Source organism: Canis lupus, chromosome 7 (genome assembly GCF_011100685.1).
Source record: "Canis lupus familiaris isolate Mischka breed German Shepherd chromosome 7, alternate assembly UU_Cfam_GSD_1.0, whole genome shotgun sequence".
Lineage (NCBI taxonomy): Eukaryota > Metazoa > Chordata > Mammalia > Carnivora > Canidae > Canis > Canis lupus.
In genome coordinates, this window is record NC_049228.1 from 57,657,927 (window position 1) to 57,681,655 (window position 23,729).

At 33.2% G+C, this 23,729-nt stretch overlaps 1 protein-coding gene across 8 annotated transcripts in view; it reads left to right on the forward strand.

Moving 5' to 3' along the window:
- The window catches only part of TRAPPC8 (trafficking protein particle complex 8), an 88,132-nt gene that overhangs the window by 19,988 nt on the left and 44,415 nt on the right, over positions 1-23,729 (forward strand). For 4 of the 8 annotated variants that reach the window (XM_038543600.1, XM_038543593.1, XM_038543595.1 and 1 more), the window contains exons 5-11: positions 835-988; positions 3,305-3,398; positions 4,031-4,290; positions 4,630-4,745; positions 5,449-5,599; positions 10,145-10,245; positions 15,232-15,337. In XM_038543600.1, coding sequence (XP_038399528.1) covers positions 835-988; positions 3,305-3,398; positions 4,031-4,290; positions 4,630-4,745; positions 5,449-5,599; positions 10,145-10,245; positions 15,232-15,337 — 982 coding nt within the window. The remainder of the gene's footprint in view (positions 1-834; positions 989-3,304; positions 3,399-4,030; positions 4,291-4,629; positions 4,746-5,448; positions 5,600-10,144; positions 10,246-15,231; positions 15,338-23,729) is intronic. The other 4 variants (XM_038543594.1, XM_038543596.1, XM_038543598.1 and 1 more) reach the window with 3 other exon arrangements.

Genomic DNA, 23,729 nt, shown 5'->3' on the forward strand with positions numbered 1-23,729 from the left:
TCATGGATCCGGCTATTATAAATTTTGCAAGAAAAAAAGTGGATTTTATGTAATAAATATCTTGGCTACTCTTCTTTTTCTCCTTTTCTTCCTTTGTCTTAGAAGACAAGTAAGGGAAGGGTAAACCGTGGCAGTGAAAGATGTTTTGTTAAATACTTTTCTGTTTTCACACTCATGTTTTTTGATAAATGTGTTATCTAAGATGGAATTTCTTTTTTTAAAAAAATTTTATTTATTCATGAGAGACAGAGAGAGAGAGAGGCAGAGATACAGGTAGAGGGAGAAGCAGGCTCCATGCAGGGAGCCCGACGTGGGACTCAATCCAGCGACTGCAGGATCACGCCCCGGGCCGAAGGCAGGCGCTAAACCGCTGAGCCACTCAGGCGTCCCTAAGATGGAATTTCCAAAAGTTTATTTCCCAAAGCCTGGTTCTCATAGTTGAAAGAGTTTCTGATCTATAAGTTTGAAGCCATTCTTTGGAAGTTCACAGTGCACATTATTAGCAAACGGGAGTCTTAGACATGGTCTTCTGGCTTTGTTTACTGTGGTTCTCCAACTAGTTTGACCACCAGAACCCTTTCTTGGGATAATGGAGTGTCTTGCAAAGTTTTATTCTGTGAAGCACGTTTTAGAAACTCTTCTTTAAGGTGATATCCAAGCTAGCAAAATTACAGTTTGTTTTATTTTATTTTATTTTTATTTTTTTACTATTTTATCTCTGATTTTCTGTTCTGCCTTTTTGGGGGATTATTTTTGCATTTATTTTACTATCTATTATTGCTTAAGGTATCCTCTCCATTTACTACAAACTTTGTTTCAATTTTTTTATTTTAGAGCTGAATCAATTTATGAAGAAATGAAACAGAAATATGGAACTCAGGGTTGTTATTTACTTAAAATTAATTCTCGAACATCTAATCGAGCATCAGATGAACAGATACCAGATCCTTGGAGTCAGTATCTCCAGAAAAATAGTATTCAAAACCAGGTATATGTAAAAAACAACAATGAAGCAAACCACAAATGCTGTATTTCAGTTTTACGACATAATGGCATAACTGTAGTAGAATTTTTTATGTCTTCGTTTAACTGGTAGAATTGTTAATATTTGTGGAATCTGGCTAGTTCTGATCCATTGGCATGTGAGCTCTTAATTCAGTGGTTTTAAACACTGTTATAACTAACACATGATCCCTACGCATACTCCTTTCAGGTATATAATATCAGTGTTAATTTTAATTAATCTTTTCTGAAAAGAGGAAAAGTGACTTACATAAGAATTGAATTAGATTGGCTAGACATGTAGAGAATAGAATTTTTTACTTGTACATTTAATTCCTTATGAATGCTTACAGTCAATTCTTTATTATCCACATGCTCTGGGGTTGCCTTCCTTCATTTTCAACATGCTGTTCTTATGGCCACCTTTTGGAGCTCATACTTTTTAGGTGGGTGGGCTTTTTTCCCTAACTTTCCTTTAATTTCTTTTCCTTCTGAATTTTGAGGAAGTGTTACTTCTTCCTAATTTGCTCCTTTCTTAATCTAGAATTCTAGACTAATGTTAATTGTTGTCTGTTGGTTGAAGTGGGTAGGTAGGTATAAGGGTTCATGGTCTGTCAAACTTTTTAGGTAGAATTGTATGCCACTTGATGGTAGTCAGATGCCACTTTCCCATGCTTCGTTCAGATAATCAAGAGTTGACTGCTTTCTGTGTAGAAGGGGGAGTTGTAAGTAAATGGAAAATGTATCTATTTTGTACCTTTAAACTACATTGTGTACTATGTGATAATTTAAAAAAAAATCAGTTTATAAAGTTTATGTAATTTTTGGTATCCTAATGTCAGTATTGTTTAATAATCTGTGATTTGCCTTATTTTTCTCTCATATGGAATTTTTGATCCAGATATAGGGCTATACTGATATTTACTCACTTTAAGAGAATGCTGGAGAAAACAGAAAGAAAAAAAAAGAACGAATTGGATATGACGGAATTTTATTTTAAAAAATGGTCTTTCAGGGTCACACTCAGAATAGGAACAATATTGGAAAGAGGAATTTAGAGTCTAGACATCTTAAGGAAGGGAAGCATAAGTCAGATTGTCCAACTTGAGAACTTTTTTTCTTTTTTTTAGATTTTTAAAAAAATATTTATTTATTTACTCATGAGAGAGAGAGGCAGAGACAGAGGCAGAGAGAGAAGCAGGCTCCACTCAGGAGGTCTGAAGTGGGACTCAATCCCAGGATCACACCCTGAGCCAAAAGCAGATGCCCAGCCACTGAGCCACTCAGGCGTCCCCAATTTGAGAACTTTTAAACAGAAGACAGAGGTATCAGAAATTCTATAGCTAGAAGCCCAGGATTGGAAGATAGTTTTTAAAGCTTAGCAAATCTAACCCTCTGATGTAATCCTTTAATTTTCTTTACCAGTGAACAACCTCATCTGGTAGTCACTCTCTTCTCAAGTGAACTGTACCATGTCTGAGCAACTGGAGAATCAACCAAAAATTTTCTCCCTTTGCTTGTACTCGTTTGTCCTTTGGGACTAATCAGTTTTTCATTAAGTCAACTTTCAAAATATAGAAGGATAGTTCTCATGTCCCCTTTTTATTTTTTCCAGGCTAAATATACCTAGTTTTTTCAACTCTTTCTTGCATGGTGGTTTCAGACTGTTTCTTGTCCTAATCACTTTTATCTTAGTAAGTTCTCGTTTATATACTTTCCTGAAAGACACTCAGAATAATACCTCAAATTTACTACTGACAGAGTCTGGATATTTTTAAGTTTTTTTGTTGACTGAGAAACCAGTGCCGTTGTACAAATAAACATCACATTGGATATTTCTCCAATACACTATGATGTACGCGAATTTACTCCAACCTATTAATATTGTATCCATGACCTAGGAGATTCCATACCATCCATCTTCTTTTCTCCTTCCTGGCTAGTAATCCTCTCTCTTGGCATTTATTTCTCTCTTTGATATCTCTACAGGTATTCTCATTTGGTCATATACTTAACACATGTAAAAGGAAAACTGAGATAGAGATCATTTGAATTCGGAAGAATTAGGGTAGTAGATTGAATGTGAAAGTAGAATGTGAAGGTAGAAATATAGTAGGTGGGGTTTGGAATTACAAGATACATGGAAAAAGTTAACAATTTAGAGGACTGGACAGAGTCTCGCTAAAGCAAATAAATGAGGCTTACAGTTAACAGAAAAACCACAGTTGTTGATGGATTTGGTGGTATCTTAAACATGATTAATTAATATAATTGCTAATGCTTTTTTATTTTATTTTGATAGGAGTCATATGAAGATGGCCCTTGTACTATAACTTCAAATAAGAATTCTGATAGTAACTTGCTTTCATTGGATGGATTAGATAACGAAGTCAAAGGTCTTGATATACTTTCTCTAAGTTCTCTTTTGATTGAAAATATGTACTGTTCTCAAAGCATGCTAATCCTTACAGATAAAAGATGGGAGAAATTTTCATAATAAAAAAAAGAAAAGGACAAAATAGCTGTTCCTTTGAAGAATTTTTTTAAATCATTTGAATTTGATGTTTTTTGACATTTGAAAACTTGTTTTATAAGAGTAATATATTTCTTTTGAAAAATTTGTAGAAAGCAAGGGGGAAGATACTGTGTGCAGCATTTGTTCTTCCCAAAGGTGATATGATTTTGAGAGCTTTATTTCTGTATTTTAAATTACAGTTTTGATAGTGATAGCTCTAAAATTTTTTTTGTTAAAAATTTTCTTATTAGCTGTGTTACTTAAAATGATTCTTTATGTTAACAATGTATTTTTCTTTTATTATATGAATTTTTAAATTTCTATTATGTGTAACAAGTATTAACCCAAGTCCTGTAATTTTAGGAGGGAAAATGTTAATGTTATTGTATCTTAGAGTTATATACAGAAATATAAAGGGTTCCAAGATGTTCTTTTTTTTTTCTTTAGCAGTATGGTAGTAATATCACAATTTTCTGTTGCATTCTGAGAGTAAAAGAAAGATCTGTTTTTCAGTAGATGGCTTACCAAATAACTTTAGAGCTCACCCACTTCAGTTGGATTCATCCAGTGACCCTTCTAACAGCATTGATGGCCCAGATCATGTAAAATCTGCCTCATCATTACATGAAACAAAGAAAGCAAATACTGGAATTATTCATGGTGCATGTTTAACGCTTACTGATCATGATAGAATTCGACAGTTTATACAAGAGTTCACATTTCGGGGCCTTTTGCCACATATAGAGAAAACAATTCGGCAATTAAATGATCAGGTAAGATGTAATTGTTCGGGTTAGTATTTTTAAACTTTCAGCGAAGAGTAAACTTGGGATTATAGTAGTGTAAATTAAAGTATTTGGATTTTTTTTTTTAAGATAGACTAATATTAGGATTTATTGGTGTCACTGTTGGTGATGAAATTGTTAAATCCTAAAAGATACTTATTTACACTAGGGATATTGCCAGCATATGAACAATTTTCTTTAAATCAATGTTGTTAAAATGAATATTTGCTCACTATTAAAGCTTTTTAATTTTTATTTAGAATTTTTTCTTTTGTATGTAAAAGTAAAATATTAAATTCTCATTTTTGTAACAATCTTTTTTGGTAGCTAATATCAAGAAAAGGTTTAAGTCGATCTCTATTTTCTGCAACTAAAAAATGGTTTAGTGGCAGTAAAGTTCCAGAAAAAAGCATTAACGAGCTGAAAAATACATCTGGATTGCTGTGAGTAAAACATTACTGTTTTTGTTTTTCCTGTGTTTAACTCTGACTGTTCGACTTTGTGGTTTCCAGCAAAAAATGATAATCTTTTTAGTTTTTTAGTTTCATATTGGTTAAAACTTAGGTGGATAAGAACAGTGACTATAAGTTAATTTAAAAAAAAGTTTTTTAGACCATAAAGTAATTGGATATCTAAAAATAAATAAGAATTGGGAACGTTCCTTGCTTTGGATCTCTTTCCCTGTTTGCAAAAAGATGAAATTAGATTAAGTATTCATTACTAACTCATCTGAATTAAAATATTGTGATCTAGCAATTATGAATCCCGGCATACATTTAGATAGTTTTGTTTAATATAGTCTTGTTGTAAGGGAAAATAAAATTCATTTTGGGTTTTTATGTTTTTTGTGGTTATATATAAAATGAGTCACCTAGAATTAATCATTTGCTTCTTAATTTGACCACAGAGAAAATGCTTGCCTGCTGTTGAGATGTTCTTAGTATAAAGCTGTAAACTATATAACCTAATTGTTTTCAAATATTTCTGAGAAATAACAGCCTCTTGTTAGAAATAGAATTCTTGTAAGACCAGATTAATTTTCCTAATGTTTTAGATAGTTTAGCAGCTTGTTAGACATATTATAATATTTAGTGGTTTAGGGGTCTAACTTACAAATTACTTTTTTAACTTATTTTATATTTACAGGTATCCACCGGAAGCACCAGAACTTCAAATCCGAAAAATGGCTGACTTGTGCTTTTTGGTGCAGCATTATGATTTGGCTTATAGTTGCTATCATACTGCAAAGAAAGATTTTCTTAATGATCAAGCAATGCTTTATGCAGCAGGTGCCTTGGTTAGTGTTCTATAATATTATAGTTTCATACTTCTGTTATCATAAATGATTTAGAGATTTCTCTTTATGAAATGGCAAGTAAAATACTTAGGGATAAAGTTGTACTTAAAGAGGATATAATGCTTTATAGGTTTTGAATTAGTTTATACAGAATTGATGGATTTTCCTCAACCTAGTATATGTAAGCATGTCATATATGAGAGTTGATGTTTTAGCTTTGGCTAGCACCTTTTAATTTTTGTATATGTCTTCAAAATTTAATTTGAATTTCAGTTATTACATTGAGTGTAACATTTTTTTAGCAGATGCTTTTGGACCTATTGAAAAATCTTTTAAAATTGCTTAAATGTTTTTTTTCTGATATATGACTATATATCAGTTAAGAATGTGTACATTGGTGTGAGACAGACTCATCTGAGGCAAGTATTGAACATCTCTAAGCCTCAGTTTTTTTGCCTGTTAAATGTAAATCCTAATGGCATAGGGTTAGATAAAGTATAAGGCATGTGATGTGCATAGCACACTGCTTTGTATATAAAGAGCTGTAAGCATCAGCTATGTTAGTTTTTAGAATTGATTGGTAAACCTTGGTATCTCAAAGAATCTTCTTTTTTTTAGAGAGCTCAAAAGCGAGTAGGGGGGAAGGGCACAGGGAGAGAAGCCCGACATGGGGCTACATGTCATGATCCTGAGATTGTGACCTGAGCTGATATCAGGAGTTGGATGCTAAAACTGACAGAACTACCCAGTCGCCCCCAGAAAGAATTTTCTTCACTTGTTTGCCTTATAACATTTTAAGTTTTTTAAGAGTTGTCATGCATATATGCATAATCTTTCTGTGTGTAGAAAAGAGTAAACACTGTTCCTTTCAACATCTTCACTTTAAAAATATATAAGCTTGTAAACAAAAGTGTGAACAAAAATGCTTAAGAATAAATATTTCATTGGAAATTACCACATTTGTTAAATAATTGCCATTTATTTTGCATTTGTTTTAGTATTATGTATAAAACTAAAATAGGTAACTTAAAAATGTAAAGCTAAAATGGCAAAATTACATTTTTCTTTTTATTTCTGCAATATTTTTAATGAAAAATGTCTTCCAACTTTTGAAAACCTTGTTTAGGAGCTAAAATCATTATGAGTTGAAGTGCTTGAAAACTTACATGAATTGTCCTTGGCTAGACATTCTGTAATCTTTTATTGTAGTCTTTCAGAATGATGATTGTGTGAATATGAAATCATAAATACTTAATGTTATTTAATAAATACTTTACAACATAGATGTGAATTTATAAAATTATACATTATGTACGTAATTGAATGTTTGTATATAGGTAGAATCTTACAGAGGTATGGCAAAAGATTTCTGTAGGTTTATGGTATGTAAGCTTTTTCATTTTTATCTACAATCTGATAAATACCATATTTAAACCAATTAGGTGGAGGTGTTAGTAGCAACTATATGAGAGAAAATAGTTTCACACTGGAGAATAAAGTCATATTACTATAACATAATATACAAATACTTGAAAATCCTTGTCTGTAAAAGCTGCTTTAAAAATACCAGGCCTTGGAGAAAAATAAGGTTGGGACAGTTCTTAAATTAGGGTTGGGACGTGTATCTTTGAAACTAGACTACAAATAAAAAATATGTTTGTACCATGAGAGGTGATCTGTGTAATCTAGTGAGGCCACACCAGCATGGCTAGAAGCTACCTCAAGGAATAAAAAACATACAGAAAACCAGTATGTAAATAATAGCTGGGAATAGAAGGTGGGGGAAAGTAGCTCCTAACCAGTGGAGGTGCCATGAGGTAGAACATGGAGGGAAGTACAGCTGCCTTGAGCCAAGAGCTGTTCAAAGTGTACTTCTCTGGAGAGAGGGTCCATGTGCACCAAAGTGTAGGTGGTCATTTTCTATTTTCTTAAAATGCAGATGAAAAAAGCTCCTGCCTATGCAACAGGTGAGCTTAGGGCATGTTTCTTTCCTGCTGAAGGTTATAATCTTGTATTTGCTATTTTTGATCCCCTTGCCTAAGAAAAATTATAAATGAATACAAATTCTTTTTGTACTGATAACCACTTTCCTATTTACCATTCACAGATCAGCTAATTTAATAAGGTCAGAACAGACCATACTGCCTTTTTAGTGGAAAATTGAAGACATTTATAGTAACTTAAAAGTTAAAATATATATCATAGCAAAACCAGTAACAGCCTTTTTTTTTTTTTTTAAGAGGAAGAGAGTGCATGTGAATGGGGGGAGAGGCAGAGAGAAAGAGAGGGAGTGAGAATCTTAAGCAGGCTCCTCGCTGAGTGCAGAGCTCGATGTCACAATCCTGAGATCATGACCTGAACTGAAATCAGGAGTTTGGACACTTAAACAACTGAGCCGTATAGGCGCCCCAATAATAGGAATTCTTAAAGAAATACTGGTTTTTTTTGTTTGTTTATTTGTTTTTTGTAGTTTAATCTGTCTTAACTACTTTAACTAACTGAAGGGTAAGGAGATCACTCCGGTTCTTGATGAAAATCATGTAAAAAGAATTAGTCCATATCAAAGACTATAACACATGATTTAATGGTTGATTTTTGAACATCATATGGTAACTTGGGGTGATCATTTTGAATGTTCTCACCATATCTGTAGAAATTATGTCAGTTTTGTTTGAATGTAAATGTATATTGATTTAATATTTCTTGCAGAATTAAATTAGAAAGTAACAGAATTTGGGGTCATATTTTTCTTACAGGATTTTTTCTTAGGTATCCTTTTATTAATGTATTGATATGTAATATATATAGTTTGTATAAGGATGTGTTTTTGTACAATACACTATACTATACTATACAATCTATATATTCATTAGATAATTGCTTATATGTATAGTATAGAAATGTGCATTTATTATATTTTTAAAAATTAAAGTAGTTAAGAAAACTTGCTTCAGAGCTGTAGTATATTTTGTCTCATGGATATAAAGTATTTTCATTCAGTTTATTCATTAAATTTTGAGCAAATACTGCTGGACACCAAGGATAGAAATGCATTCTGAGACAGATGGAGTTTATATTGTCATGGAACCTATAATCTGTCAGGTTAAAGGTTTTAGTCGTTCTCCCAATTTTTAGATAATTATTTGTATTCTTTTCTATTTTAAAAAGTGTTGCAGAGAAATACTTTTCATCCTAAAAGTGGATTGGCATTAACAGTTTATCTCCCAATTTATGAAAATTTCTTTCATTTCTAGTTAAATTTTTATTGAAACTTGGTCCATAAGAGGACATAGTAGTGTATTTTACTAAGAAAGTCAGAACCCCGTATTTGAGTCTTCGTTTCTCATTTCATTAGCACTATTGTATGTTATTTGCATTATTAACTAAAAACATAGGTACTCACAATAGAATAGCTTTTTAAAAAAAATAATTTTTAAATTTTTACTTTAAGATTTCATTTATTTATTTAAATGATTATATTTATTTATTAGAGAGCATGTAAGCAGGGAGGGCAGAGGAATAGGGAGAAAGAATCTGAAGCTGTCTCTTCACTGATCAAGGACCCCAACATGGGACTCTATCCCATGACCAGGAGATCATGACCTGAGCTGAAACCAAGAGTCAGATGCTTAACCACTGAGCCACTCAGGCGCCTCCAGAATGGCTTTTATTTTTTATTTTTTTTAAAGATTTTGTTTATTTATTCATAGACACAGAGAGAGAGAGAGAGAGAGAGAGAGAGAGGCAGAGACACAGGCAGAGGGAGAAGCAGGCTCCATGCAGGGAGCCCGATGTGGGACTCGATCCCGGGTCTCCAGGATCACACCCCAGGCTGCAGGTGACGCCAAACCACTGTGCCACCGGGGCTGCCCTAGAATGGCTTTTAAATGTGAAATAAAAAGACCTAGAAAAGTAACAGAAATATAGCTCTAAGAAATGGTCTTTTGTATGGTATAGGATATAAACTAGAGTGTGTAAATAGTTGAAAATATATATAGCGTCAGTTGTTGTGAGTTCTGTTGTAATGTTCTGATGCCAGTAATTTTTTTTTTTTGATGCCAGTAATTAGAAAGAGATGTACTTTACCTTTTTTTTCTCTATATGGTCCTGTTTACTCATGAGAAATAGGGAAGAACAGGGAGGAGGTAGTAGAATCTTAAGCTAGGTGTACTTGGTAGTTAGTTGTATATACCATAATTCAAAGTGTTTAACAGGTCTTTTTGAAAATCTTATTTAAATACTGAATGACAGACTTTTTGACTAGAGAATTTAAAAACTAAAAGCATATGAATAAGTTTTTCAAGTCTGCATTAATCCATGAAATTCATAGGTGTGCATACTGAATGACAGAGTATTTGACTAGAGAATTTAAAAACCAAAGGCATATAAATAAATTTTTTAAGTCTGCATTAATCCATGAAATTCATAGGTGTGCATATATAAAAAGCTCCAGCAAACTTCAGTCCAATTTTTAGGCTTCCAAATCTAAACTATAAGAATATTTCTCCTTTTGAAGTATAGTATAAATAATGTCTTTTTCTTTAGGAAATGGCAGCAGTGTCAGCTTTTCTTCAGCCAGGAGCACCCAGGCCATACCCTGCGCATTACATGGATACAGCAATCCAGACATACAGGGATATCTGCAAGTAGGTGACTACAATGTTTATGTTCTATCCATTTAGAGGTAAATTTAGTGCTTATATTGTTAATTAGGTATAAATGGTTCTTTGTTTTTCATGCTTTAAATTTAAATTAGCTCCCAAATTAAGTTAATATACTCAGACACAAGATGAGGTGATTTTTTTTTTTTTTAAACTAGTGTTTTATTATGTCCTTTCTTTTCCTATTTTGTTTGGATGTGTGGTTAGGAATTTGTTATATGTAATGTTGAGGTTTATGTTATAGAAAGGGTGATTTCATGGTGCAGACATTTCTAACCTAAACTACTGTTACGCCAAGGGTTAGCCACTTTGAACTTTTCTTGTTAAATAGGCAGAATGCAGAGTGTTATATAAAAGCCCAGATAAGTCTGGCAATCCAATTTTGTCCTCCTGTCTGCAACAGACTGTCAGCTTTTTCTAAGTCTACACTTACTGTGTGCAAAAAAATTTACCTTGGAGTCTTTGTACTAAGTTACCATAATTGATAAGATTTATCATCAATTTAATATATCTTTTTGGATAAATGAGAAATACTACATTAATTATACATATGCATTTTAAGAAGCTTCCTGGTCTCAGAAATCCTAAAATGTAAAAGAATTTTCTTAAAATATAGGAAATGCAATATTAGTTTTACAATGCCCTCGTAGAATGCCATGTTCCACTTTTTTTTAAAAAAAAAATATTTATTTTAGAGAGCGTGCATGCATGCTGGAGTGAGTGGGGGAGGTGTAGTGGGAGAGAGGGAAGAAAAATCCTAAAGCAGACTCCCCACTGAGTGTGGAACCCAATGTGGGGCTTGATCCCAGAACCTTGAGATCGTGACCTGGGCTGAAATCACGAGTGGGCTGCTTAACTGACTGAGCCAGGCACCCTCCGCTCACTTTTTTCTTTTTAAAGATTTAGCTATGCTCCACTTTTTAACTGGCCAGATCCTATTTATCCTTAAAAGATTTTCTTAAATTTCTTTTATGATGTCATCCCTTTCCTTTCTCTACCCAAATTATGGTGAATATCAATTGTTCCCTGTTTGTTACCTGTTTGATATCAGTTTTTTGTTTTTAGTAAGGATTGTATCATGGGAATACTTGAATTTATAGCACTCCCAGTGCCTGACATAAATGGATTTTAAAAAATTTTATTTTTAAAAAGGTAAGATTTTTTTTGGATACCTGGGTGGCTCAGTGGTTGAGCATCTGCTTTTGGCTCAGGTTGTGGGCAGGGAGCCTGCTTCTCCCTCTGCCTTTGTCTCTGCCTCTCTCTCTTTGTCTCTCATGAATAAATAAAATCTTTTAAAAAAATATATGGATATTTTTGTTAAAAATTCAAAATATGTTTTTTGTACTAAATAGTAATGAAATATTTTTATTATTTAAATTCCAGTGTAATTAGCAGGGCATGTTATATTAATTTGATATAGTGATTCAGCAGATCCATTTATTACTCAATACTCAAGATAAGTGTACTCTTAATTCCCTTCACCTATTTCACCTCTACCCACCAAGTCCCATCTGGTAACTGTTCTCTGTAAAGAGTCTGTTTTTTCGTTTGTCTCTCTTTTTTTCTTTTGTAAGTTTGTTTTGTTTCTTAAATTCCACATATGAGTAAAATCATATGTGGAATGATTTTCCCGACTGGCTTATTTCTCCACATATGAGTAAAATCATATGTGGAATGATTTTCCCGACTGGCTTATTTCATTAGCATTATACTCTAGATCCATTAATATTGCTGCAAATGGCAAGATTTTACTCTTTTTTATGACTGAATGATATTGTGCGTGTGTGTGTATCTTCTTGGAAAGAAGTTTCTATGGAAACTTGGGCTGCTTCCATAATTTGGCTATTGTAACTAATGCTGCAATAAACAGGGGTGCATATATCTCTTCATATTAGTGTTTTTGTAATCTTTGGATAAATAAATATCCAGTAGTGTGTACTGGATCATAGGGTAGTTCTATTTTTAATTTTTTGAGGAACCTCCATACTGTTTTCTACAGCGGCTACATTCTCAACAGTGTATGAGGGTTTCTTTTTCTCCACATCCTAGTCAACACTTGTTTCTTGTGTTTTTGATTTTAGCTATTCTGACAGGTGTGAGGTGATAACTGCATTGTGGTTTTGATTTGTATTTCCTCGATGATGAGTGATGTTGACCATGTTTTCATGGGTCTCTTTGCCATCTGTCTGCAGAGAAATAAATGTCTGTTCATGTCTTCTGCCCATTTATTAATTGAATTTTTTTTGTTTGTTTTCTTTGGATTTTTTTTGTGTTGAGTTGTAGATGTTCTTTATATATTTTGGATACAAATCCTTTATAAGACATGTCATTTGCGAATATCTTCTCCCATTCAGTAGGTTTTCTTTTAGTTTTGTTGGTTATTTCTTTTGCTGTGTAGAAGCTTTTATTTTGATGTAGTCTTAATAGTTTATTTTTGCTTTTGTTTCCCTTGTCTCAGGAGACCTCTAGAAAAGATGTTGGCACAGCCAATGTCAGAGAAATTATTGCCTATGCTCTCTTCCATGATTTTTATGGTTTCAAGTCTCACATTTAGGTCCTTAATCCATTTTGAACTTATTCTCGTGTGTGATATAAAAAAAAAAAATGTCCCATTCTTTTGCATGTAGCTGTCAAATTGTCCCAGTACTATTTGTTGAAGAGACTTTTTGCCCCATTGCATAGTCTTGCCTCCTTTGTCAAGTTTATTTCTGGGCCTTCTGTTCCATTGATCCTTGTGTCTGTGTTTGTGGCAGTACCATACTATTTTGATTACTACAGCGTTGTAATATAACTTGAACTCTGGAATAATGATGCTTCCAATTTTCTTTTTCAAGATTTGCTTTGGTAATTTAGGATCTTTTGTGGTTCTATATAAATTTTAGGATTATTTGTTCTAGTTCTGTAAAAAATGCTATGGGTGTTTTGATAGGGATTGCATTAAATCTGTAGATTGTTTTGGGCAGTGTAGACATTTTAACAGCATTTGTTCTTTTAATCCACAGACATGTGTTTTATAGTTTTTAGAATACAGATCTTTCACCTCTTTGGTTAAGTTTATTCCTAAACATTTTATTATTTTTAGTGCAATTGTAAATGGGATTGTTTTCTTATTTTTCTTTCTGCTATTTCATTATTAGTGTATAGAAATACAATGGATTTCTGTACATTGATTTTCTATCCGGCAAATTTAGTGAATTTATCTATCAGTTCAGGTATCTGTAGATAGAGAAATAGAAAACTTAAAAGACTAAAAAACCTAAAAAACTTGTGAATAGTGAAAGTTTTACTTTTTCTTTGCCTGTTTGGGTGCCTTTCATTTCTTTTGTTGTTTGATTTCTGTGGCTAATGGCTAAGACTTCCAGTGCTGTGTTGACTAAAAGTGGTGAGAGTGGGGCGAGGCCTCCTTGTGGTCGTCCTGATCTTAGGAGAAAAACTCTCAGTTTTTGAGTATGATGTTTGCTTGGGTTTTTCATATACAGCCTTTCTTATATTGAGATATGTTCCCCCTAAACCTACTTTGTTGAGGGCTTTTATTATGAATGGATGTTGTATTCTGTCACATGCTTTTTCTGCATCTATTGAAATGATTACATGGTTTTTATCCTTTCTTTTGTTGATGTGATGTGTCACATTGATCAATGTGTGAATATTGAACCCAAATGGTTTTTTAAAATGTTACTTGAATAAACTAATAAAATCTTGGACTTGGTAGCACTTTAACTTAATAACTGACCACATGGAAAATTGGTGAGGAGAAATCAAACAGAAATAAGTAAATCAATAGTGTTAAGATTCAAGGGTATTTATAAAATTTACTTAAGAAAACTCTTTAAGAAGTGAGCATATTTGCGCATATATATTAGTAGGTGTTACTAATTAGGAGGTAGTCTTTTGTGTTCATTAAAAATAATCTTTGACATTCATAAATAACCTAAGAGAGAACATAATTTGTTAGTATTTGTTCACTACAGTAATTTTTTAAAGTAATGCGTTGTCTTTTTAAAACTCACTGTTTGGAATGACCTTCACATTAGTTATCTTTGTGGGGCACCTGGGTGGCTCAGTGATTGAGCGTCTGCCTTTGGCTCAGGTCGTGATCCCGGAGTCCAGGGATTGAGTCCTGTATCAGGCTGCCCACAGGGAGGCTGCTTCTCCATCTGCCTGTGTGTCTGCCACTCTCTGTGTGTCTCATGAATAAATAAATAAAATCTTAAAAAAATAAGTTAGGAATCTTTGTCAATTTAAAGCCAAGTGTAATTTTGAAACAAGGATTAGAAAAAGAAAAAATAAATCTTGGCTATTTCCCAGCAATAAGATTCCATCTTGTAATTTCATAGTAAAAATATTTTTATTTATTTTTATTATTTTAATAATGAATAACCCAATTTTAGATTATTGATGGTAGTAATCCATTAAGAAAAATCAATTGTGCATTTTTACAAAATACACAGGAATTTTGTGTATTTTGCTCAGGAATCCATCAGGCATTCCTCATGCTATCTCCAGTTGAAATATCACGATGGTACTACTAGATGAAAAGCCCCTGAATATTCCTAGAAGTAGCCAGCAAATTGAAACACATCTGACTACAGTTTGCAGTGAGGAAAGAGAAAGAAATATGAAATGTTTATATTCTTTTCTATTCATAGTAAATTTTACTGTTAACCAGTGGCCGGTTCAGATGTACCAGTTAGGTACTAGCATTTTGTGTATAGAAAATGTGACTTTGCATTGTATTTTTACCATGAAATTATATGATGGTAAAAAGTTTTGAATGGTTAGGAGAATTCTTTGAAGTTTTCTCTTTAACCTTTTTTTGGTAAGTGGGAAACAAGAGCATGGATTTCTTTTTTACTCAAAAACTAGATTGGGATTTTTGTTGAACACATAGTAATACATTAAGTATTATTACTGTGATGTATTAAGATATTGTAGTGCTAATTATATTTTTTCTTGTCTTTCTTTCTTCAGGAATATGGTATTGGCTGAGAGATGTGTATTGCTAAGTGCTGAAATCTTAAAAAGCCAAAGCAAATATTCAGAGGCTGCAGCTCTGCTAATACGGTTGACTAGTGAGGTACTGAAAATGTATAGTAATTACTTTAGTAATAGTTCATAAATTTAAAAAGGTGTTTCTTTTTTTCTTGACGAGGGTGTGCAAGACATAAAAGTAGAGAGGATTTTCTTTTTGGGAATTTATAATATTGCTGCTTTATTTCTTGAATTAATTTTAAATGTATTTTAGAGATACATTTTTATTTATAGATTTTTAAGTCTACGTTATTACTAACCACAAATATGTATTGTACATCTTTAATGAATTAGATTCTGACTTATGCATAACAGTATATATTTAGATTCTTTTTTTTTTTTTTTTAATTTTTTACCTTGAGTTTAGTGATATCCAATGTTACATTAGTGTTAGGTGTTCAACATAGTGATTCAGCTTCTCTATACATTAGGCTCTTCTCACCACAGGTGTAATTAACCATATGTCACATACAACACTATTACAGTGTTGTTGACTGTGTTCCTTATGCTGTCTTTTATTCCTGTGAAGTACTTATTCCACAACCAGAGACGTGTATCTCCCACTCTCCCTCACTCATTTTGCCCATTTCCCTGTTCTCTTCCCTGTGGCAACCTTCAGTTTGTTCTCTGTATTTATAGGTCTGATTCTGCCTTTTGTTTATTCGTTTTAAGTTTCCACATATGAATGAAGTCATATGGTATTTGTCTTTTTCAGTCTGACTTGTTTCACTTAGCATAATACCCTCTAGGACCATCTAGAAGTTATTACAAATGGCAAGAGTTCATTCTTTTTTATGGCTGTATAATGTTCTATTGTATGTATATAAACCACATCTTCCTTATCCATTTGTCTATCCTGGGACTTCTGTTGCTTTCATATGTTGGCTATTGTAAATAATGCTGCAGTAAACACAAGGGTCTGTATAGTTTTTTGAACCCGTGATTTCATTTTTGGGGGATAAATACAGAGTAGTGGAGTTACTGGATCATATGACATTCCACAGTGGCCATAACAATTTGCATTCCTAGGAGTGCATGAGAATTCCTTTTCCTCCACATCCTCACCAATATATGTTATTTCTTTACTTTTGATTTTAGCCATTTTAACAGTTCAAAGTGGTATCTCATTGTGGTTTTGATTTGCATTTTCCTGATAATGAGCAGTGTTGATCATCTTTTCATCAGTTTGTTGGCCATCTGTGTGTCTTCCTTGGAGAAATGTTTATTTAGGTCATCTACCCACTTTTTAACAGTATTATTTATGTTGTAGTGTTGAGTTGTTTAAGTTCTTTATATATTTTGGATATTAATCTCTTATTGGATATATCATTTGCAGATATCTTCTCCCAAACAGTATGTTGCCTTTTTGTTCTGTTGATGGTTTCTTTCACTGTGCAAAAGCTTTTTAAAGATATTTTTATTTATTTGAGAGAGAGAAAAAGAGCATGAATGGAGAGGAGAAGGGAGTGGGAAAAGCAGACTCCCACCTTGAGCAGGGAGCCTGTCACAGGGCTCAATCCCAGGACCCTGAAATCATGACCTGACTCGAAGGCAGATGCTTAACCAACTGAGCCACCCAGGTGCCCCTGTGCAAAAACTTTTTATTTTGATGTAGTCCTAATAGTTTAGTTTTGTTTTTGTTTCCCTTGCCTTTGGAGATGCATCTAGAAAAACATTGCTACAGTCAATGTCAGAGAAATTATTATATTCCCTTGTAGGATTTTTATGATTTCAGGTCTCAAATTTAGATCTTTAGCTTATTTTGAATTTATTTTTGTGTATGCTTTAAGAAAGTGATCCATTCTCATTATTTTGCAATTAATTGTCCAGTTTTCCCAGTACCATTTATTGAAGAGACTTTTCCCTGTTGTATATTCTTGCCTCCTTTGTCAGAGATCCATTGATCATATAAGGATCAACTTATTTTGGGGCTGTCTACTCTGCTCCATTTGTCTAAGTGTCTCATTCATGTGCCAGTGCCACACTGTTTTGAATTTTATAGCTTTGTAGTATATATCTTGTAATCTATATTTATGATATCTCTAGCTTTGTTCTTTTTTTCCTCAAGATTGCTTTGAGATCTTTTGTGGTTCCATACAAATTTTCATATTATTCTGTTTCTGTGAAAAATACAGTTGGTATTTTGGGGAAGAATTGTTTTTCTTTTCTTTCTTTCTTTTTTTTTTTAGAATTGTTTTTAATCTGTAGATTGCTGTGGGAAGTATGGTAATTTTAATAATAGTAATTCTTCCAGTTCACGATCATGAAATACCGTTACATTTATATGTGTCATCTTCAGTTTCTTTCATCATCGTCTTATAGTTTTCAGAGTACAGGTCTGTCACTTCCTTGATTAAGTTAATTCCTAGGTGTTTTATTCTCGGTGCAATTGTAAATGGAATTTTTTTTTATTTTTTTATTCATAATAATACTTAAACCAACATGCATGTGCATCTTTCTAATAGAAAATTGGTAACACAATGAGTAATCACTGAGGAATTTTTAATGTTTCACTAGTATGAATGTGTAAAAACAATCACTGTAAGCATTGAAAATAATCTATATTATGAATATTCCAGAAGATGAAAAGCAATCCATTTATAGTTGCTATTGAAAGTTTATAGTAAATACTATTTTGCATCACTAATAAGTATGTAATATATTATCTTTCCCATCTCCAAACTGGCCAACATTATTTGCATATTTGCCTTAATCTCAAAGAATAAATGTCTTTGTGTCACTACCAGGCATCTGCTGCAGGTGGTATAGGGTTAGATGTTTCTGACCATGTAAGCTCAAAGGTCTGTAGTTAAGGAGAAGGGATTGGTGGCTAGGGCTCAATTTCAAAGCTACTTTTATAGCCTGTAACTTAACTGTCTTCCTACTTTGTATCTGATTGGTAATAAATGCATCTAATAGGTAAAATTTGATAGATAATATGTTAATATTAAACAAAAATAAAAGTATGTATTTATATTTTTTTATTTGTTTAAAGATTTATTTATTTTAGAGAGAGAGGGAGAGAGAGTATCTCAAGCAGATTCCTCATGTTGCAGAGCCCACCATGGGGCCTGATCTCACAGCCCTAAAATCATAACCTGAATTGAAATAAAAAGTTGGACCCTTAATTTACTGAGCTACCCAGATGCCCCAAAGAGTGTTCATAGATGGAACGTTCCAGAAGATTCTCCTTCTCCTTCTTTTTGGTAAATTTAAATTCAAATTAGTTAACATACAGCGTGATATTGGTTTCAGCAATAGAATGTAGTGGTTCATCACTAACACAACACCCAGTGCTTATCCCAACAAATACCCTTCTTACTGCCCATCACCCATTTAGCCTGTCTCCCTGCCCACATTCCCCTCCAGCAACCTTTAGTTCTCTATAGTTAAGAATCTCTTATGGTTTGCTTCCCTCTCTATTTTTATCTTATTTTTCCTTCCCTTTCTTGAAGTTCATATTTTATTTCTTATGTTCCACATGAGTGAAATCATATGATATTTGTCTTTCTCTGATTTATTTTATTTGGCATAATACACTGTAGTGTTCTATTCATGCTGTTGCAAATGGCAAGATTTCCATTCTTGATTGCTGAGTAATATTTCATTATTTATATATACCACAGCAGATATTATTAATTTGAATTGACTCCAGTCTTGTAAAGAGTGGTAGTGATTTTTTTTATATGTATGGCTAAAGACAGATTTTTTTAAATGAATGCTCAAGAACAAAATAAAATCAAACACTTCCTTTGCCTTTTAAATGTTGATATACCCTGTGGTTTTAATCCTCGGACCATTGTACTTTTGCTCTATACATTTTTTTGGTGATGGTTCTTAGTGATGATTTTCACTCTTAAGTCTTTCTTCAACACTGACCTCTTTTTGAGCTTTAGATTTGTAATGCCAGCTGCCTTTTAGACTTATCTACTTAGTATGTTTCCAAAGCACCTTGTGTCAGTATATCTGTATACCAAACTCATAAACTTGGTTATCTTGTTGATCATGATTTAAAATTATGTTATAACTACATAGTTCCTTATCTGCTCAAGGCAGAAACTGAGAGATGTGCCTGTATTCTCCTATCAGTAATCCAGTTTTTAAAAAAATTTCTTAAATACGTTTTCTTTCTGTATCTCCAGATCATTTACTTCTTTCCCTCCACCCCACCCCTCTTTAAATTCCTCTTTCTACTGCCCTGGTTCACGTCTATAATGTCCTTCTGGACTGTGGCCCTTTTCCTCTTTGTTCCCTTGTCTCCTCATCCTTATATCAGTCCTGTGCTTCAGATAGTCTTCTACAATACCCCAGGTTGTCATAAATGTCTTTGTACTCCCCTCTCATATAGTGCTGTAAGACCTGACTTGTTATATTATATTGGAAATTATATTTAAGTTCTTGAGGGTAGAGAACTGTGTTGTCTTCTACATATTTATCCTTAGTGCCTGATACTGGCCTTGGCACATGGTATATCATTTACAGATGTTTGTTGAACTGAACCATTAATTATTCTAAAAAGGTTTTGGTAAGATATAACTAATTAGGTTAAAGGATGATATTAACAAGGTCGAATAATTGATATTGCATGGACACTGACTAGTATGAACAGTTGCTAGACATAAACTATTTGGTAGAGCTGAATATAGATTCTGGAGTGTGTTGATGTTTTGTATTGTAATCTTAATTTGGGTTTGAATATGTTGCTGTTTTTCAATGTAGGGATTATTAGTGAATGTAAAGGGAATTTATGGTTTAGGAGCTTGAATAAAAAACTGTTTGGAGCAAATTCTTGTCTGGATCGCAACCTTGTTATTTTCTGTCATTGTTCTTTTTCTCTTCCAAGTTTGTTTTCACCTTTTCAAACCTGGATGACTTGTTTTGTCATGAAATTTGAAGATCTTTATCATTGTCATTGTTTTAGGGTGAGGCGTGGGGTGAGTGGTGGTACATTTCCCCAGAAATTGTCATTCACAAGTGGGTTTTTTGGTGCTATACCTTTCAGATAATTGAGATAACTTGGAAGTAAAGACTGCTAGGCATAGTGTGTATAAAGTCATACTAAATTTTAACTGCTAATTATATTTATTATATGCATTTTATCAATTAAAATGGCGTATAATATGTGAAAAGTGCACTTGTCTTGAGGATAGGGAACAGTTAAATACTCTTGAAATTAATGAATTAGGTTTCCCAGATTTTTGCTGGCACTGTTTTGGAAAACACAACTGTGAGGCCTGGGGAGAAAGAGTTGTACTTTGGCTTTATTTTTTGGAATGCAAATTTAATGGGCAAGTGGATCTTATTCTTATTATGCCCTGGGATTCTCAGGATGACAGAGCAAAACCAGGTAACAATAAAACATGCCAGTTACCACCACATAGGATGGTATGTCTGAATTTGGTGCTAAAGATGTGATGCTTTCCCCCTACTGTGTCTCTGTTTCTGTACTGAACATTTACTCTGGTCTTAATAACCTCTTTGTCTGTTACTGCATTTAAATACAGTAAATCAGTTTTTTACTATCAGGGATAGTAATAGCAGTTTTTACAAGTTTCTCTACCTTTGGAGGAACTGTTCCTGTAGTAAACTGATCAGCTCATGGCACCTTTCCTACTATAGCTACACGAGGAAAAAATCTGAAAGTTATCCTTGAGATTTGATTCATTTAAGTCTGTGTAACCAGTGCTACATTAGTTGTGTTTTTTATGGAAATGTTTATTGAAGCCTCTGCCTCAGTTAGACGATTTTCCTCCCACTATTTATCTTCATATTTTAATTCATTTGCAGTTTTTAAAAAAAACTATCTCTTGGACTATGGGCACAGTTCATAGGCTGGAATTCCTATTGAAATAGTATCACAGATTTTTTTTTTCTTAGTTTCTTACAGAGCATATGTAATACATTTGTCATATAGGTATGAAGTACTAAAAATTTTATTCAGCTCCTTCAAAGCATCTGCTTTCTAGATAAAACTGTCGCTTTGTGAAATTCTTTCATTTTTCTTTCATCAACACTGAAGGCAGTTGTCATTCTTTTCAGGCTATTTTTTTTCTTTTAAAGATTTTATTTATTTATTCATGAAAGACACAGAGGAGAGAGAGGCAGAGACGCAGGCAGAGGAAGAAGCAGGCTCCATGCAGGGAGCCTGATGTGGGACTTGATTCCAGGATTCCAGGATCACACCTTGGGCCAAAGGCAGGCACTAAACCGCTGAGCCACCCAGGGATTCCCTTAGGCTATTTTTTGGTATAAAGCAATATCTTTTCTACTTTAGGTGTCATTGTAAGAGACACAGAAGAACAAAGTTGCTGTGAGTCATGGGAATAGGGCATTCAGCTCAGCAGATTGATTCTTTCTCAGACAACTGCCATACTGGATGCAAGAGTCAGATTTTGCTTCCACTAAATTAATATATGCCGTGGACTTCCTGGTCTCTTCTAAATTGGTCAGCCCTTGAGAATTAAATTTGACAATGCTGAGGGTTTACTGTGCTGGTCTCAATTGGATTATACATTAGAATCATTTACACACCACCAAAAATATCTAGGGCATTTTCTTTATCTTAATCAGAATATCCAGGATTGCTGCCCTTCCAAGTTTTCCAGTTTAATGAAGCCTCATAGACAATTAAAAAAATAAGTATGTATTTATGCTGTATGTCTGTATGTGACTGCATGGGTTTGTGTGCACATACTGGGAATAAACTTACAGCACTTAAAGAAAAAAGACTGAAATACTATTGAGAAGCCTAAATAAAATTTGAAAACAGAAGAAGTAATTAGAGGGACTTGCCTGTTCCAGATATTAAAATGTGTTATAAGGCTACAGAAATTGTAACTGTTTATAGTGGTAAGAATAGACAGAGTAATGGAATAGAATGATAATTTAAATACGACATGTGATTAGGTGTCATTTAAAATTAGTGAGGAATGTTAGGTTATTCACTTAAATGGTATTATGACATCTAGCTTTTTGGGGTTTGGATTCTTACCTTACTTGCTACATAGCTTGATTAAGTTTATGATATGAAAAAATGAAACCGACTCCTAACAGAATATATAAGAAAGTATTTTTTTCTTTTAAATCTAAGAATGATAGCTTTTTTTCTTGTTTGTTGCTGTATCTTGAAGTCATAGAGGCAAAAGATAGTATGCTTGACTACTGAAGAAAAACTCATGTCAAAACTGGGAAATACTATTTACAAATGTATGATGACAAGGCCTAATATTGAATAAGTGTGCAAAGGGCTCTTACAAACCACATAATCATAAAAACCCATTCACAAAAGAGTATAAATGAGCAATTCACAGAAAAAATACAAAGACCCTTAAACATATGAAAAGATTACCAGCCTTACCATTAAAATGTATGTTGGGGAGCAGTGTCATTGTTTTTTTTTTTTTATTAAAGAGATAAAAACCTTTAAAAATAATATTTGGCTGGGTGAGTGGAAAACATACATTCTCATTCTGTTGATGAGATTATATATTGGTACTACTTTTTTGGTAGCAGTTTGGCTCTATCGATTAGAATTTGAATGATATACATACATAGCTTTCATTAACTCAGCGGTTCTACTTTCAGAAATGTGTCTTAAGAATACATATAATTACTCAATGGTTTTATAAAGATGTTCATCAAAGCACTTTTGTAGAAATAAAAGTAATAAACAATATTAAATCAGTCAATTGGAGACTATTAATAAATTATGGTATATTTATATAATAGGATACAATGTAGCTTTTTTTAAAGATTTTTTATTTAAAAAAATAAATAGTTTATAGACACAGAGAGAGAGAGAAGGAGAGGCAGAGACACAGACAGAGGGAGAAGCAGGCTCCATGCCGGGAGCCCGACGCGGGACTCAATCCTGGGACTCCAGGATTGCGCCCTGGGTCAAAGGCAGGCTCCAAACCGCAGAGCCACCAGGGATCCCCAAAATGTAGCTTTAAAAGAAATAAGAGATGTAGATGTAAAAACCTTTTAAAAGAAATAAGAGATGTAGATATCTTGGAAGGATGTCCATGATACTATATTAAGTCCAAAAAATGAGATGAAGAATTCTCTGTATAATACCATTTATGTATGAAGAAGTATGTGTATTTTTAGAAAACTGTATGTATTTAACATAAAAACACAAATATAACACAAAAATGACAATACCAACACCTGGTAATTGTGGTTAACTCTGGCAAGTCAGATGAGGCATGGGATGGCGAAGAAAGATTCTCACTTTTTTTCCCCCAAATATTTATTCTTGAAGGAAAAAAAAAGTATTTTCTAAAGAAGAAAGCTTTTTCCTGAAAATTAAGAATGCACTTCCTAGTTCCCCTAAGTAATTCTGATGTAAACCCTTGGATGAGAACTGTGTGTCAATTGTACATTCCTGACGTTCCCACTTAATAGCTTTTGGATCTTACTTGGACAAAAACATGTAT